Source organism: Chaetodon auriga, chromosome 3 (genome assembly GCF_051107435.1).
Source record: "Chaetodon auriga isolate fChaAug3 chromosome 3, fChaAug3.hap1, whole genome shotgun sequence".
NCBI classification, from domain to species: domain Eukaryota; kingdom Metazoa; phylum Chordata; class Actinopteri; order Chaetodontiformes; family Chaetodontidae; genus Chaetodon; species Chaetodon auriga.
In genome coordinates, this window is record NC_135076.1 from 27,279,766 (window position 1) to 27,294,818 (window position 15,053).

Here is a 15,053-nt window from a genome sequence, read left to right on the forward strand (position 1 = left end):
GATTAGTGAAAAAATACTAAAAGCTGATGTAAACATGTTATTTCAACTCATACACGTCGCCCGGACTCCAATTAGCTGATTAGAGACTCACATGACGTGATGGAAGCTGAGTGCAGTCATCTCTCCATAACATCACCCCGCAGGTCACTTTGAGTTCTTCCCTTTTATTATTTATATTAAATATTTCATCCATTTTACATGATCAGTTAATATAACAATAAACACATGATGATGATGATGATGATGATGTATTTTTAATTCTGCACATCCTTATTTGACCTCCAGGATGACTGTTCATGCCATCAGGCCATTCCTTCCAGCAGCTGCACAGTTTCTTTCAGGTCCTCCACGACTGCATCCACATCTGCTTTGGTCGTCCCCCTGCCCACGCTCAACCTCAAGGCATTCGCCGCCACCTCTGAGGGGACGCCGGAGCTCAGAAGGATATGGGAAGGCCTGAGGGACATGCACAGCGCAGCACGAGGGAGTTATGTAACTGCGATCAATATGACGCCTGGACAAAAGCACCACGGGGAAAGAGGGGCCTTTCTTTTACCTGTTTCCACTGTCTGAATGGCAGGCGGCACCGACGCTGGCCAGCAGCCTCGTACAGTTGGACAATACCCTCCAGCCTAAAGCAGGGGAGAGATTAATCATTCAGGGCCTTTGTAGTTTACAAATAGCCCTGTGCAGGTCGTGAACTGTCTCTGAAAAACATTGGTGTAGGGTTAGAGGACGCTGTGTTGGACCAGCACGCCAAAACAGACATAAGACAGAGACGCCAGAGTCATGACATCACCTTGTAATGCCGGTCCCAGGATGGACACGTTACATGTGTTAGGGAGGACATCAGAGCCTGGGTAATGGCTGTTGAAGCGGATCTTGTCAGTAAAGACGGCCTGGAAAGAAAAACATACTGATGGCACATTTTCAACAGAACAAAGCTGACGCAGGTGATCACTTTTGAACCCCGGGAACCAAAAACCTCAATCAGACGACAGACTGCTAATATTACCATTTACAACTACAGTATCACAGTCACAGCGTCAGTGTGACATCACGAACTGACCTTCAGACGCTCCTCCAGGTAAACTTTGGTACTTCTCATGTGACTCTCATAATCTGACAGATTCGAGGTCACCAGTTCTGCAGCCTAACAGACACACAATAAACCAGAGGCCACAAATGACACTCAATATGACATGTTTGGTCCCTGAATAAAGAAACACTATCAATGGCGTAACTCCTCTGGTTTCCATGATAATTGCCAACTCATTTGTCCTACTGTCAACAGCTGAAAAGTTTTGCTAGTAGATATTCCAGTGACACACACGGAGCAGGAAACATACCTTTCCCAGACCTGCAATCATTGGTGTGTTTTCTGTGCTGTAATATTCAGAAAGAGAGAAAACAGACCCTTATCTTTAGAGGTGCAGTGCTCTGACTTAAGTCACTGTTCGATGCACATTCGGTACTTTATTGATAATTTCTCGAGTAAGACACTAAAGTTTGTTACCCTGGTCTGAAGTTTCTCTCCTGTCCCCCTCCAAACAGCATCGGGTACAGTGGCGTTTTCGTTCCGGGACAGTTCACGTACAAAGCGCCGATCCGAGGGGCGTAGAACTAGAAATGTAAAAAAAAAAAAAAGCAATCTGTCAACAAAACGTATTCCTATTTTCCTTCTGATGCCAAATCAAGACATTTTTATACACCAGTCTCCTGACCTTGTGCCCCACTATGGTGAGGTAATCCACCCCCAGCTCACAGGCATCTACTCGGATTTTCCCCAGAGCCTGAGCAGCATCAGTGTGGAGCAGGATCCTGAGCTGCTCGCGCTGCTTGTTCAGAGACTTTACTCTCTGGCAGATCTCTTGGACTGGCTGACAAGATGAAGACACATTAGTCTGTGCTGTACACGGAGCTGCTTGCAAAGGAAAGCTTTGTTTTTACACTGGAACTGCAACAGAGTTCATGTCTGATATATGATACATACAGTAAAGAGATGCACTTATAGGTGAATACAGAGGAGGCCGTTAGGTTTCCCAGCCTTTATTCTCCTTCTTACCATGATGACTCCAGTCTCATTGTTGGCCAACATGATAGAGATGAGACAAGTGTTGGGACGCACCGCAGCAACGATGTCGTCCACCTCCACACGGGCCGTCACCTTAGACACAGGCACCGACGTCACATCTGTGACAGAAACACAGTTTCAAACAAAGGAAATGGAAGTGAGGGAGCTACATTTCAAAGTTCTCCAGTATTAATCTGAGTAAACCTTTACGGGATGGTCTCCTACCTGCTTTGCCATCTCTCTGTAGGTGCTCAGCCGCTAGTTTGACTGAGTCATGCTCCACATTAGAGGTGATAATGTGAGGAAGACCATTGCTTCCGTTCTGGTGGCCGCCACCTTGATCTGCAGCTCTGCAGTTTCTCCTGAAGTGCTCTACAGCAGTGTGGAGCACCAGGTTATTGGCCTGAAAGATTTGTTTGCCGTGAAACACCGCTGCATGGGTGAAACTACTATTCTGCTCACGTAGCTTTATGAAACCAAAAACCTGCACTGCAGTAAAGATTACCTCTGTTCCCCCTGATGTGAAAATGATGTCTTCTGCTTTGCCTCCAACCATTCTCGCCACATTCTCTCTGGACTGATTAATCAATGCCTTGGCTTTGGCACCTAGTAATAAAATGATTGAAACAAAAAGGACTTTTGTATTGTTTTCACACTGAGGTACAACATTATTGGTTGGGTGCTGAGAAGGCAAATTAAAGAAAAGCATCATTAGCTCACTGGTAGTAAAGGAAATTAATTCACACACAACCTTTGATTCGAATTCCAACATCAGTTCAAGGACATTTTGATGCACTTTTCTTTACCTGCTATATAATTGCTACTCGGGTTTCCCCAGGCATCCTGGAGGGCCTCAGAAATGGCCTGGATCACCTCTGGTTCCAGCGGAGTCGTGGCATTGTAGTCCATGTAGATCCTATATCATGTTAAGAACATTGGAGGAAAACTTTCTCATTTTACATGGTGCATTAAGGCTTTATGCTACAACACATCAACACATAAAAACCATCTAAACATGTCATCCACTCAGTTTAAGACTTAATTGATTCTGAATGAATGACACGATGTGACCAACACAAATCAAACCTTCCTACCTGTCTTGATTCATTTCTGAATAATGATGAAAGGTATGACTGGTGAAGGTGTGACCCTTCGTCGAGGTGACGTCATCAGCCTGTTTGGCCATAATACTCCTTGAGAGAAATAAGACATTTAGTAGGATGTCTGTGCAGATGTTTCACAGTCAAGCAGAACTGCCAGTAAAACCTAAATTCACAGGATTTACAATCAAACACTATATAACTAAAACCTCTATTCACGTGTCAACCTTAAACCAGCAGGTTCAAAGTGTAGTGTCAGCTACTGCATGCTCAAATTCTGATCATCGTTATCGTCACGTTGTATGTCATGAAATGCCAGCGGGGTTTCTCAGAGGCTACAGATGTTTATTACACACTTAAAGCAAACGTGTCGCCTTAGCTTGCTCTGCTAACGTCACATCCATGCTGACAGGTAAGGAGGCTGGTTACTCCGCTAACGGGTAGCTTCCTCGTACCGAATATGTTTACGGATTATTCAAAACGAGGAGAAACTTCAAACTGAATCATTAAAACAACCTGTCTCATCCCTGGCAACGTCTTACTAGGTGGAGGTGATACTTAGTCGGTTAACGCTAAGTTGCAGGAACTTTAGCTAAAGCTAGCTAGTGCTGCTAACTAATGTTTGCTAGCAGGATTGCATTTAACAGTTGGTCGGCTTTCAGTCTCTCATGTCTCAAACGAGGCAGACATGCTCTCCTCCGAATGACGCGGCTGTCTGAGACTCTTAGCTTTGTGTCTGACCTTGTGAAATGATGTAAAGATGTCCTGAAAAGATTTACTACTGTCTGTGTCAATCATCAGCTTGCTAACAGTTTGTACAGCTGAATGGGGCGCTACTCCGCTGGGTTGCCAGATGTCATAACTTGCATCCTGCAATTAAAGCTTCAGCGAACGTTGAAAACAATGTATATTGTTAAAGTTCACCGTTTTTAATCCACAATCTACGGCTTATTGTATGAATTATATACATATAATGTTAGAATATTAGTAAAAACAAAGACAACCCCTCCTTTTTTAACTGTGGCGTAATTTAACATTTACTAGACGGTAAACTGTTTGCTAACTGACTGAAACTATTGGATTAAAATTAAAATCCTGCGAAATTCAGGATATTTCTCACGCCCAAGAACCTGAGAGATGATGTAAATCAGAATCCAGTAGATGAGGAGATTTAAGATCAACAGAAATGTACGGTGGCATAAAGCTGACATGAAGACATGGCAACTCTGGGCTCAGCTGCCACGGTAACAACCAGGAAGCGACGCGGTGCAAGATGTCAGTATGTCTCCTGAAACTGCCACAAAAACACGACTTTCAGTGAGATTTAATGAACCAAATTCACCAAATCTAAAGTCATGCTCTGCGCCAACGGACACATACATGAAATATTTTATATAATGTATAAAAACCAATGCAAAGACTTGACAAACAAGAGGAGTCTATTAATTTGTGTTGCATAATTTCCATGTTTATTTAATATATGACAATGTGTTTAGTGTACACAAACATTTGACGCTAAACTCCAACACCCAGAGACACTGAACTACTGCCCATTTTGGAAATGGGTGCAACTTTATAATACACTGTTCACAGCAATCATGTTTATATACAATGCAAAATCATTTGAAGAAGAAAAAAAAAAAAGAGAGAGAGAGAAATGTACCGGTGCAAGTTGATAGTGGAAAAAAAAGAAAGAAAGAAAGAAAAAAATTAGATGTGGAAGCACAAAAATGTAAATGATATTTGTTGAGAGGTCAGGGGAGGGACTAGAAAAAGTAGATTTTGTGAAGGCTGTCAGAGAAAGATGGTGCAGGTAGATCGGTAGAAGTGTGACATTAAGGTAACCTACAGCATTACTCTGTGCAAGATGCAATGCCTAACATTGCCATAATGAACCAACCTTCCCCCACGTCAGTGGACAGATTATTACAGGTATATCCCACAAACTCCACTTGGTTCCCTGATAGTAACCTACCTACAATCAATAAGGAACCAGACTGTGAAACCAGAAGACGAGTATTCTCAAATATCAATGTACATTCAGTGTGATTATTATTCTATCATTATTTTTTTTTTGTGACTGCACCAACAAAACTTTGGTTGGCTCGAATGTGGCGCACATTAAAAGGCCCAAAGAAAACAAGAGGAATAATCTCACAAAGAGATCAGACTGGAGCAATGCCGGCTCACGTTTTCAGATTGAGTTTTAAAGGAAATGAGACAGAAATGAGTGCTTGAGACAGTGTAATGTACAGTACAGCAGGACATTCCCTCAATGACGATGCTATAGCTGGATAAAATACAACTGCAGTCTCTGCCGAGGAAGTCTGTGACAGACTTTGATCATAACATTGATCTCCAAACTTGACAACAAAGACATTAACAGACAAGACTGCACACACATGTAGGACTATAAAATGGTCTGATTGGATCACTTCAAAATATGTCCACAACACAGAGAATACTTCCCAGTCTGTTATGTGGATTGCTGTTACATTTCGATCCCCTGCTCAAGCCGACTGTGCCGTTATATAACGGAAAACTACTTTTCTTGCGCTTTTGTGGACCAGTTTTATGCTTCCAGATGTTGTCCAGTCTGTAAGTGAAACGTCACCTCTGCATGCTCTCGAGGCTGGCTGACCTGAGGCATGCTCTTCAATCAAAACTCACGCATCTCACAACACGCTGTGGGTAGTTTCTGAACAGGTTCAGTGTCAGATTCACAGTCAGCTTGAATGAAACGCTGTAGACGATGCACAGCAGCAGTTTTCATCAGATGCAGGGGTAAAAACAGAGCAGCAGACAGCATTGATTTGTTGCATTCAAAGCCTGATTGTTTCACAGATATGACAGCAAACATGAAGTATACTCTGTGTTATGGATATTCTGTAATACATGTCAGCTGATTGCCATAAGATGAACATAAATGACACCTTGTTGTCTGAATATGAAAGTGATGACGATGAAAAGCAGGAAAGTGATGTGATATGAGCTGCAGACACGTCCAGAACAGTATTATAGCAGCATGAAGGATGTATTCAAAGTAACTGGTGCAGAGGCATACTGTACAGTATGACTGAAAAGAGAGGCACTACATTTAATCAATATACATATCATTCAGAAAACCAGCTTCTTCTTCTGTACTGTGAGGAACAGTTTATACTTTTGATCATTTAACAAGGTAGCATGTGCAGCTGCGGATGGACAGACCACCTTAATATTCACTACCTAACAATATACTGACCGTTTAAGATGTATGTTGGGTCGAAGGTCAAGTGTGACTATCCTAATCTTAAAGGGGACAGTAGAATTCAAGTAATCTTCAGCACAAAGAAACTGGCCAATCATAAAGTTATTGTTTAAATAGCATTAACTACAAGGGGTCGAGGTTGTATTATTCGAACATTTAAGGAACTCATATTAAAAAGTGCAGTGTGCAGAAATTGCACGGTACTACTACTTTAGAAATATAAATGTCTTTGTAAATAAATACATGCAGAAATAAATAATAAAGCTGTTAAATATCTAAATATATCACATTTTAAAAGAAATAAACTTCGGGTCGGGAATGAGATTAAATTGAGAGGATTAATGGTGATGATATTTGATTACTTGTGTGAATGCAGATACCCTCGGTGCTCCTACGAGTAGCTAAAACGACATGACTTGATCAAAATGCCACAAGAAAATGAAGTCTACGGTGATACGCCATTCCTTTGCCAGGCTGTGTGCTAAAGTTTCCAAGAAGTTTCGGGAAGAGGAGACGACTCAGTGTCAGGATTCATGGACCACAAAGAAAAGAGGGTTATTCTAAAGTTACACTCAACTGTCTTTTTTTTTCATTTAGCATTTCAAGCTGTACGTTGTATGCAAACCAGTTGAGACACTGTATATATAGCTGTAGAGTAGAGAAGAATCTGCATGTTCGTCTATTTACTGATGCAAATGTAGCAAGGTGGTCCTCACTGGCATGGCAGCTTTAGGTAAAAATAAACGTCACTGCATTTTTTTTAAGGAATAAATGTATAAGGCTTGATGTGTCACTGACAACAACTACAGTACATTACCATACGTATGTAATCTGAGATGAGAAACTGTTGCTACTTCCTCCATTTTCTTCATTCGTCCAGCTATGAATAAACTCCAGTACAGTACAGTGACAGCAGAGGTTCTTCAGACTACGAGACTCACACCGCAGCAAAGGCCTGACACGAAATGGGCGCTTTAGGTGCTGAGGACACTAGTGATAAACCGAGAACGTACAGGGGAAGGATGGTTGTTGGTGACTGTGGTGGGAGAGGAAGGGGCTCAGCACAAGGGCAGGCATAAGGACAAGGATCTATGTACATCTTAGTCTTTGCGGTCATTCTTCTCTCATGAGATTTGTTCAGAGTCACATCCTCATCTGTCCGGCTCGTCTTCTCGACAGCTTCGACCTGAGAGGCGGAAAAGAAAACCGATTCATATTAAAAATACATGCAGTTAGAAGTGTGTGGGTGCACATATTCACCAGTGGCTAGCTGCTTATTAGCATGCAGATTTGTAGCATATTGGCTCTGCATTAATCATTATAAAGCACTTATTATCAACGCTGTATTCTACATGATCCATGCAACAACTACTTGACCATTAGCTGAGAGTTTTTCCTCAGTAACCTCAAAATTACTGCTTATTGATAGTAAGGAAGAAACTTTATTTGTAAAGCACCTTTCAGACATTAATTGCAGCTCAAAGTGCTTTATGAGAAAGAAATCACATGCACCAAGAGTGTTTTACATAGAAAAGACAGAATGCACATAACAACAGATAAAAGATGAATGTAGAGTAAGATGGAGAATAAAACCCCCTTGATAATGATAACAAGCATGAAAACACAAATAAAGACAATATAAAATCACACAATAAAATTTTAAGATCTAGGTAAAAGTACAGTTGAATAAGAATAAAAATAAAAATAAGGATAAAGCATCAAATCACCTCACCCTGACCCCTAAACCCCAGAGTGAAGCTTTATAAAGACTAATAACGAGTCAATACGCTACTAATATGAATGCTAATAAGAAACTAGTTAATGGAGAGTATTTGTACTTTAATATAAAGAGTTACCAGTTTGTGTTACTTTGACTGCTGAAGTATTTTTTACCTGATAGTTCCAGCGAGGAGAGGATTAAACGCATACAGCCAGTCATGCATCTCTTTGTCATTAGTGGCTTGAAGCAATATTCCACGATGTTCTGTACACACGGCAAAAGTGTTCGGGGTCTGTTGAAAAAAAAACAAAAAACAAACAAGCTTATTATGCGACATCTGAGGTTACAGAGAGTGGAGAGAGAGAGTTTGTTCCTTCACCAACCTTCAGCATTGCCTGCTGGTCCTCGCTGTACTCCACCTGGGCAGAGGAGAGGTTGAGGATCGCCCGCTCCACCGTGTCTCTCTCTGTGTTGTAGATATAGACGTACGGGCGCCGAACGACGACATAGCGCTTCACCCAGCCGTTGGTGTGCGGCTCCAAGAAATGTATGTAACCCTTCTTTGACACGATGGGGCTGCAAACGCAGACGTCACCACATGTGAAACCAAGAAAGATGTCTCCACAGCATGAAGTGAATCTGCTGGAGCTGCTGTGGCAGACTCACCTGACTCTAATCTCCTGGATGTCAGGGACGAATTTCCGGGTCCGAGGTTTGGCTTCAGAGGCGCCGTTGATGGACTTCTTGGGCTCTGCGTCCTGCTGTGTTTCAGGACTGGGGCTGACGGCACGAGAGCGAGGTGTAGGGGGTCTGAGTGCAGAAAAAAATGCAATGGCTGAGTGACTTTATCAACTTTTAACTTCATGTTCCAGCACAACCAAACACTTTCATCAGCACAACATTCGCCAATCCAGACAATGGCTGCCAAGGATGACAATTAATACACAGTGATAAGTATGTCTTAGGACTGACCTGAGTTCAGCATTGCTATAGCAACCCTCAACCAGCGAAGGGCATGTTGAGGAGGGTGTGATCGTGTTGAGAGCAGAGATTGACGCGGAGTCTCTTAGCGTCGTGACGGACATCTCCGAGATCTGCGACACACAAACACACGGATGGAAGCTCGCTCAGCTGATCGATCAGCAGACCTTAATCCGATTTATTTTCACGTGTAGCTTTAAATGTGAGTTTTTGGGCCACTACCTTGCTTTCACTGGCGCTGACACACACGTGGCTGTACTCTCGGTTGAAGGAGTGAGTGAGCAGCCGCAAACACTGTGTGTAAAAGACAGAGGCCTTAAAATGTAGATACAACTAAAATCAGGTCCGTGATGTTGTAAAACCATCAGCACTGTATTTCTATTTGAGATCAATGCAAATATTTTCAGGTATATTTCAGTCAATACAGTCAAGACTGCATTAAAAGATGCATATTTATTTTTGTTAAACTTGACCTTCCTTCACATCATGTCCAATTTGTCTTTTTTGAGGTGGACAGATAACTGCCTTACCAAAACAGACGTTACTGTAGTGCTCATAGGTGTATGTATGATTCACGAGGGGTGCCAACCTGCAAGTTGCTCTTTATCTCTAAGTCAAACCTGAAATTCAGTGTTCGCTTTGTAATGATGTCTGACCTTGGCAGCGAGCTCCCTCTGCCTCTCAGTGGTGATTTCAGAGCTGGAGCTGACCTCCTGGTCGACCTCGGGGGGCTGAGGAGACTCACTCAGGTCCTCGGTGACGCAGGTCAGCAGGGACTCCTGGCCCATGAGCAGAGTAGACTCCAGTTTCTCCTTCAGCAGGAGGTAATGTTTGGTCTTCTCCACCTGAGAGAATGGGAAGAAACATCACAACCACTGACAACACTGACAACAGATGCTTAAACTTATGGAAACAAGCAACTTTTGGAAAGAGTAAAGGAAAACAGTTTGAGAAATTCAGAGAAGCGGCAGAGATGGCTCCCTGTGCTGCTTTTAACACCATAAATCATATTCTTTGATTAGATACTCTCAGGAAGTGGACTGGGATACCTCTGTAAACCTCTTTAAAGGTTTTCTTCCCATTTTTATGATCATTATTTGCATCCATTGCTGACTAACGGTCTGAATCTGCTCCTCTGTCCTGTGGAGTTCCTCAAGGATCAATCCTGGGTCCTTATTCTCTTTACAGGCTCTCTTATCGGTCTCTGTCTCTGATCATTTCTATGCCAATTATAACCAGTTTTATGTATTTGTGAAAGCGGGGGACCTAAAACACAACAAAACTGAAGTTCTTGCCTTGAAATTTTACATCAGCACTTCAGTCCCATTTCTTCTAATTCAAGATTGAGTTGAGCTGATTTACCAATGTTGACCAATGACAACATCCACATTCATTTAGATGTTTAAAGACAGTTTAAATTACATAGACTTTTTTAGAGGCACCTGTTTCAGGACATGAAGGCTCAGTAAACGAGAGTGTTTAGAAAAGTGGCTTGTGCTATAAAAGAAAAATTACTAATGCCCCTCACATCTTGAAGGAGGCTGAGCTTCTCCAGCTCCCACTGGTGGTCCAGAATGAGGCTGTCACTTCGGGGCCTCCACCCAGCCAGGTTCTCCTCCCCACGGACGTAGGCCACTGAGGTGTCCAGCACCCGCCTGCGTCTCCTCTGCATGCCTATGGGTGCCAGGTACAGGATTAGAAAGGCTGCAGAGGTGAGCTTAATGTAAAACGGTCGCTTTGTTTTGACTCACCTGGGCTTCCTGCATCTGCCAGGTTACACAGGCTGACCTCATAAACTCCAGTTACACGGTTTCTAGAAAAAGAAAAAAGGAGCTCTGAATCAGCAGGAGAACACAGGAGCTGCATGATGTTTTTCAGTCTGAAGTTTGGAACTCACCCATCTGCCGCTCTCAGGCTTCCAGTACCAAAGAGGTTTCGGATCGAGCGGGAGGCTGAGAGCTTTGTGTCTCGAGAGTAAAACACCATGCAGATATCTTTGGTTATGACTGCAGGCTGGATGCAGTTCTCCATCTGCAATTGATAAAAGAGGAGGGATTTCTGACACCGATCCTCTCGAGTAATTCACACATCACCTCCGATGCTGGGAGAGCTTTTACTGCCTCTCATGAATGCAGGCACTGTACTGTACCTCCAAGTAGGCAGAGAGGGTCATGTAGATCTTCTCCCCATAGGGAGTGACTCGGTTTAGTAGCAGGGAGTTGTGCATGGAGCTATCCCAAGCTGCCTCGAAACGGTAGAAAGTCCTGAGGTGATTCGAGTGAGAAGAAGCAAAAAAACGAATCAGCAGTCAAAATTTAAGTCCTTCTACTCTAACAGCAAATTAGCAGTCAGAGCTAAACCCATGCTAACGTCTTTAAGTCAGGATAGATCCAAACAATACTTCAATAAGCAAAAATATTCACTTACAAAAAGATGTGGACTAAAGTTTTATTTGATACACTGATAAAATAATACGATCTGTAAAAACAGTCATAATTAATTAATGATAAGCATCGTACCGGGGCTGTACCAAATAGTTCAAAGCTTCATTTACGACACTGAAGCAACATTCGGATGCTGTGCAGCTCATTCTGTTTGAATCCCATATTTCTGCACAGTTGTAGATAAAGATTAAGCTACATGACAATTATTAATATTATTCTATTAGAAAGTTGATTAAATAAAGCTAATTTAATGCAGGAAGTAGGATTTTTTTAGGGTCAAATATGATGACAGACATTCAAAGCTTCTTTCAAAAATCTTCAAATATAAAGAAATGACATTTGGTACAGCCGACATACAGTATTTAAATATTATAGTAAATATTACTCCAAATTTCAGTACAACAAAAGTGCTAATGAAATCTTTTTGCATGCAACAGGCTGACTGAGTTGATGTACAAAACACCACAGAGAAGCAGAGAGAGCCGAGATGACTATCAGTACAGGAAAAGGACGGGGGGATGAGAGGCAGCCAGGTGAAATGAGGGACAGGGCAGTGAAATACCTATGGTCAAGTCCCAAGGAAATGCTGTGAGAAAGAAGAAATCAGCAAAAGAATAGAAAGTGAGAGTCAGGAAGTATGTTGTGGTTGTGCGCTCGTGTGGCTGGATGGTGTTTGTCTTTTTTCACACTGTTATCTCATTGAGTAAACACAGCCACGGATCACACAGCTCACCCACGAGAGGCCGCTGAGAGACCCTGAGGAAGGTGCTGATCGACTTGATGCGATCCTTCAACAGCACGCCGCCGCTCCTCAGGCAGAACAACACCGCGTTCTGTCACGCCTCTGATTTACTCCATACGTTAATGTACACGGTTTTTCCCACTTCCCCCGAGGGGAAATAATCACACACTGAAACCAGTTATTCTTCTGGCGTGCATCCCGGTACGGCCTTAAATTTAAAAAAGATAATCCAAGCAAGAATTGTAAAAGGAGCCTAATGTTTCTGCGAGCCATAAAAACAGGCTGAATGGACCCTTCATGAGGTTCAGATGTTGGGCCCGCTGGCCCTGGACTGAGGTGACCTCGTGGGAAAGTGAACAATGTGTCACCTGAATGAAAACAAACAGCAACGCACTCTGCAGTAAAGAGAACTCACTGCTGCTGTGTGAATAAAGGGGATTCAGCGCAGCGCCTGTTTTTTAAGCAATTAGCGAGTGCATTAACACACGCACACACTCACACATCACACACTCACACTTCTTTCCCAGTAGTAGAAAACTTACACTACAAGGGAGCAATTTCCTCTTTGCACTACACCGACATGTGCTCCTCTGTGTTTTACTACCTCCTAAAAAAGCGGGAGCCAGGATTGAAGTCATGCTGCTGGCGGAACATGTGAGGAGCCGTTTGTTTCTGGTGTTTGGCAGAGTTTCACTGAGGTACAGCAAGATTTAAAAATATTCACAACATTGCAGCAATTCTGGGCAAAGTGCTACTGGTGAGGTAATGGTTCACTGGATTACATTTTAATAGCTGCACTTGAACGTGGTGCCAGAGCGAGTACTGTAAATGATGTGATCCATATTACAGCACTTGAGTAATAGTGTTCCTGTTAATATTCTGTAGCTGTGATGGGAAATACTCTCTGTCTCCTGGGATTAGAGGTAACTAACAAAAACATATTCATGGAATCAAAATATTGCTTAACTGCAAAGGTCAACAACATGACATTAATAAACAGAGTGGAGAGAGGAAGGCAGAAAATTAGTTTTTCAGCATTTTATGAATATTCTCGCCTTTGTTGTTTCATTTGAACTGAGTTGTAATCATGGATTACTACCACCCTCTGCTGGCAGGTTGTATTAACACCTCAAATACTGAAGTCTTTCAGTACCTTACACTGCAGATTATATGAAACACGATCATGTCCCTGTTTTCTGTCCAAAGGACGAATGTAAAAGTGACCAAATATTGACCTACTGTCTAATATCAGCGTTCTAGCAGCGTCCCTGCAGCAAAAGCTGAGGTGGAAACAGAGAGTGTGATACTGGCCCCGCGACACCTCCAGCAGAGACACAGTCAAGGACAGGCCATGTGAAGCAAAGCGAGCCATGCAGACCCTGTCCATCAAAAACTGCAGCCTGATAACAGCTCAAACACACACCCAGCGCAGCAAGAGAGACGGGGACATGCAGAACCACATCCCTCACTTCTCATGAGGAGGAGGAGGAAACAAAGAGGGACTGATGAACTGCTGACAGTAATGGCAGAGTAGGAGAGAGGGGGAACCAAATCACTGGAGGCCGAGTGGGAATGACAGGGTGCAGAGGACGTTAGAGAGATGAAAGATGTGTTTGTGTAACTTAAGAGCATGAGAAGAGAGGCAAAATAATATACCTAGGCATGTCCGAATCAAGAAACTGTCTGCAAAAGCAAAAAACAACATTCCGTTAGTGGACTGGAGGGAGAAAAATGTTAGCATCCATATATACTGATGTTAGTCTCTGCAGAACTGAGCAGAGACCACACTGGACCACAGCCTGACCTGCTGCTGAGCCCTTAAACCCAATTCTTGGCCACTGAGGCCACAACAGGACAAACACTGAGGGCTGAAAACCACAGGGGGGCAGCTCCACGGTCAAAGACAGGCCAGTCGAGCAGGGCCGCTGCACAGTGCTGCGCGGAGCGTTTGGTTGCTTTAGGCTCAGTAAACTCGTTGTGGTTGACGGTGTTGCTGAGGTTTTTTGGAGATTGGTTGGGAAAGCAGAGGGATTAAGCAAAGAGCCAAAAACAGAGGGTCACAAAAGTCAAACAAAAAGTTAACGGGCAAAAAATACTTTACAGTTCTCATGAATTTAACTTGGATGATATCATAATTTTGGCCAAATCTAAACTATTATTTGTCCATATAATAGACTGTAAATATAATGTGAAGACATATTGTGTGACATGCTACTATTGAAGCGTTATTGGGCCACCATACAGGAGTGGTGCTAAGTGACTTTGCATGTTGAAAGACAAACCACTGAATAATAATAGTTAATAGTGCTTTAATGCCAGTAATTACTGTATTTCTTGAAAGAACATGTTACCTATAGAACATATCACAAGCTGCCAAAACACAAGTTCTCATTATGAGCCCTGCAGTCTAAAAAGGAACCTGCTGCCCTCTACTGGCTGGCTGCAGAACAACATTAATATTACACACCACAATTTAAGCACTTGAGACCAGGGCCCATGTTGTATCTGATGTGTTTTGTCTTACGGTGAATTTCATGATGATAATAAAAACTGTGTGAATTTCAGCATGATATTAGCAACGGCATCGGCCCGATGGGCTGTTGTTTCCTGTCGCTGTGAGTTTTATTCAGGCTGATACACACGCCCAGAAACACCATTTTCATTGCTTCAAATAAGGCATTGCATACATCAGTGCATCAACTTTCTACAATCTACAGTTCTAAATATAAAGAGTTCATCACA

General features: G+C 42.7%; 2 protein-coding genes across 18 annotated transcripts in view; both read right to left on the minus strand.

The window, feature by feature from the left end:
- Positions 1-145: 145 nt before the first annotated feature.
- Positions 146-4,025, minus strand: scly (selenocysteine lyase). Of its 2 annotated transcripts, XM_076726640.1 has the most exons (13): positions 3,916-4,025; positions 3,169-3,267; positions 2,881-2,990; positions 2,580-2,680; positions 2,300-2,477; positions 2,066-2,193; positions 1,725-1,880; positions 1,517-1,623; positions 1,350-1,386; positions 1,070-1,153; positions 800-899; positions 557-632; positions 146-456 (listed from the first exon to the last, which is right to left on the minus strand). In XM_076726640.1, the coding sequence occupies exons 2-13, from the start codon at positions 3,258-3,260 to the stop codon at positions 303-305; spliced, it is 1,323 nt and encodes a 440-aa protein (XP_076582755.1). In that variant the 5' UTR covers positions 3,261-3,267; positions 3,916-4,025; the 3' UTR covers positions 146-302. The 2 variants fall into 2 exon arrangements, with proteins under 2 accessions (XP_076582755.1, XP_076582756.1); XM_076726641.1 differs by lacking the exon at positions 3,916-4,025 and having other exon boundaries at positions 3,169-3,400.
- Positions 4,026-4,620: 595 nt separating this feature from the next.
- Positions 4,621-15,053, minus strand: part of kif1aa (kinesin family member 1Aa) — a 41,110-nt gene continuing 30,677 nt past the window's right edge. For 7 of the 16 annotated variants that reach the window (XM_076726656.1, XM_076726654.1, XM_076726653.1 and 4 more), the window contains 12 exons: positions 12,132-12,155; positions 11,275-11,389; positions 11,023-11,156; positions 10,877-10,938; positions 10,654-10,799; positions 9,782-9,970; positions 9,348-9,419; positions 9,117-9,238; positions 8,811-8,954; positions 8,528-8,720; positions 8,318-8,436; positions 4,621-7,610 (listed from right to left, as the gene is read on the minus strand). In XM_076726656.1, the coding sequence (XP_076582771.1) occupies positions 7,568-7,610; positions 8,318-8,436; positions 8,528-8,720; positions 8,811-8,954; positions 9,117-9,238; positions 9,348-9,419; positions 9,782-9,970; positions 10,654-10,799; positions 10,877-10,938; positions 11,023-11,156; positions 11,275-11,389; positions 12,132-12,155 (1,363 nt within the window). In that variant the 3' untranslated portion in view covers positions 4,621-7,567. Of the gene's footprint in view, positions 7,611-8,317; positions 8,437-8,527; positions 8,721-8,810; positions 8,955-9,116; positions 9,239-9,347; positions 9,420-9,781; positions 9,971-10,653; positions 10,800-10,876; positions 10,939-11,022; positions 11,157-11,274; positions 11,390-12,131; positions 12,156-13,967; positions 13,995-15,053 lie in introns of all 16 variants that reach the window. The other 9 variants (XM_076726655.1, XM_076726649.1, XM_076726645.1 and 6 more) reach the window with 3 other exon arrangements.

What these genes read in the sequence shown, in the direction of transcription:
- scly (XM_076726640.1), bottom strand. Translation starts at nt 3,260, where the DNA reads ATGGCCAAACAGGCTGATGACGTCACCTCGACGAAGGGTCACACCTTC. An exon ending in TCAGAAATGAATCAAGACAG is followed by an intron (nt 2,991 to 3,168) that starts GTAGGAAGGTTT and finishes AACATGATATAG; the next exon opens with GATCTACATGGACTACAATG. An exon ending in GAGTAGCAATTATATAGCAG is followed by an intron (nt 2,681 to 2,880) that starts GTAAAGAAAAGT and finishes TTTTATTACTAG; the next exon opens with GTGCCAAAGCCAAGGCATTG.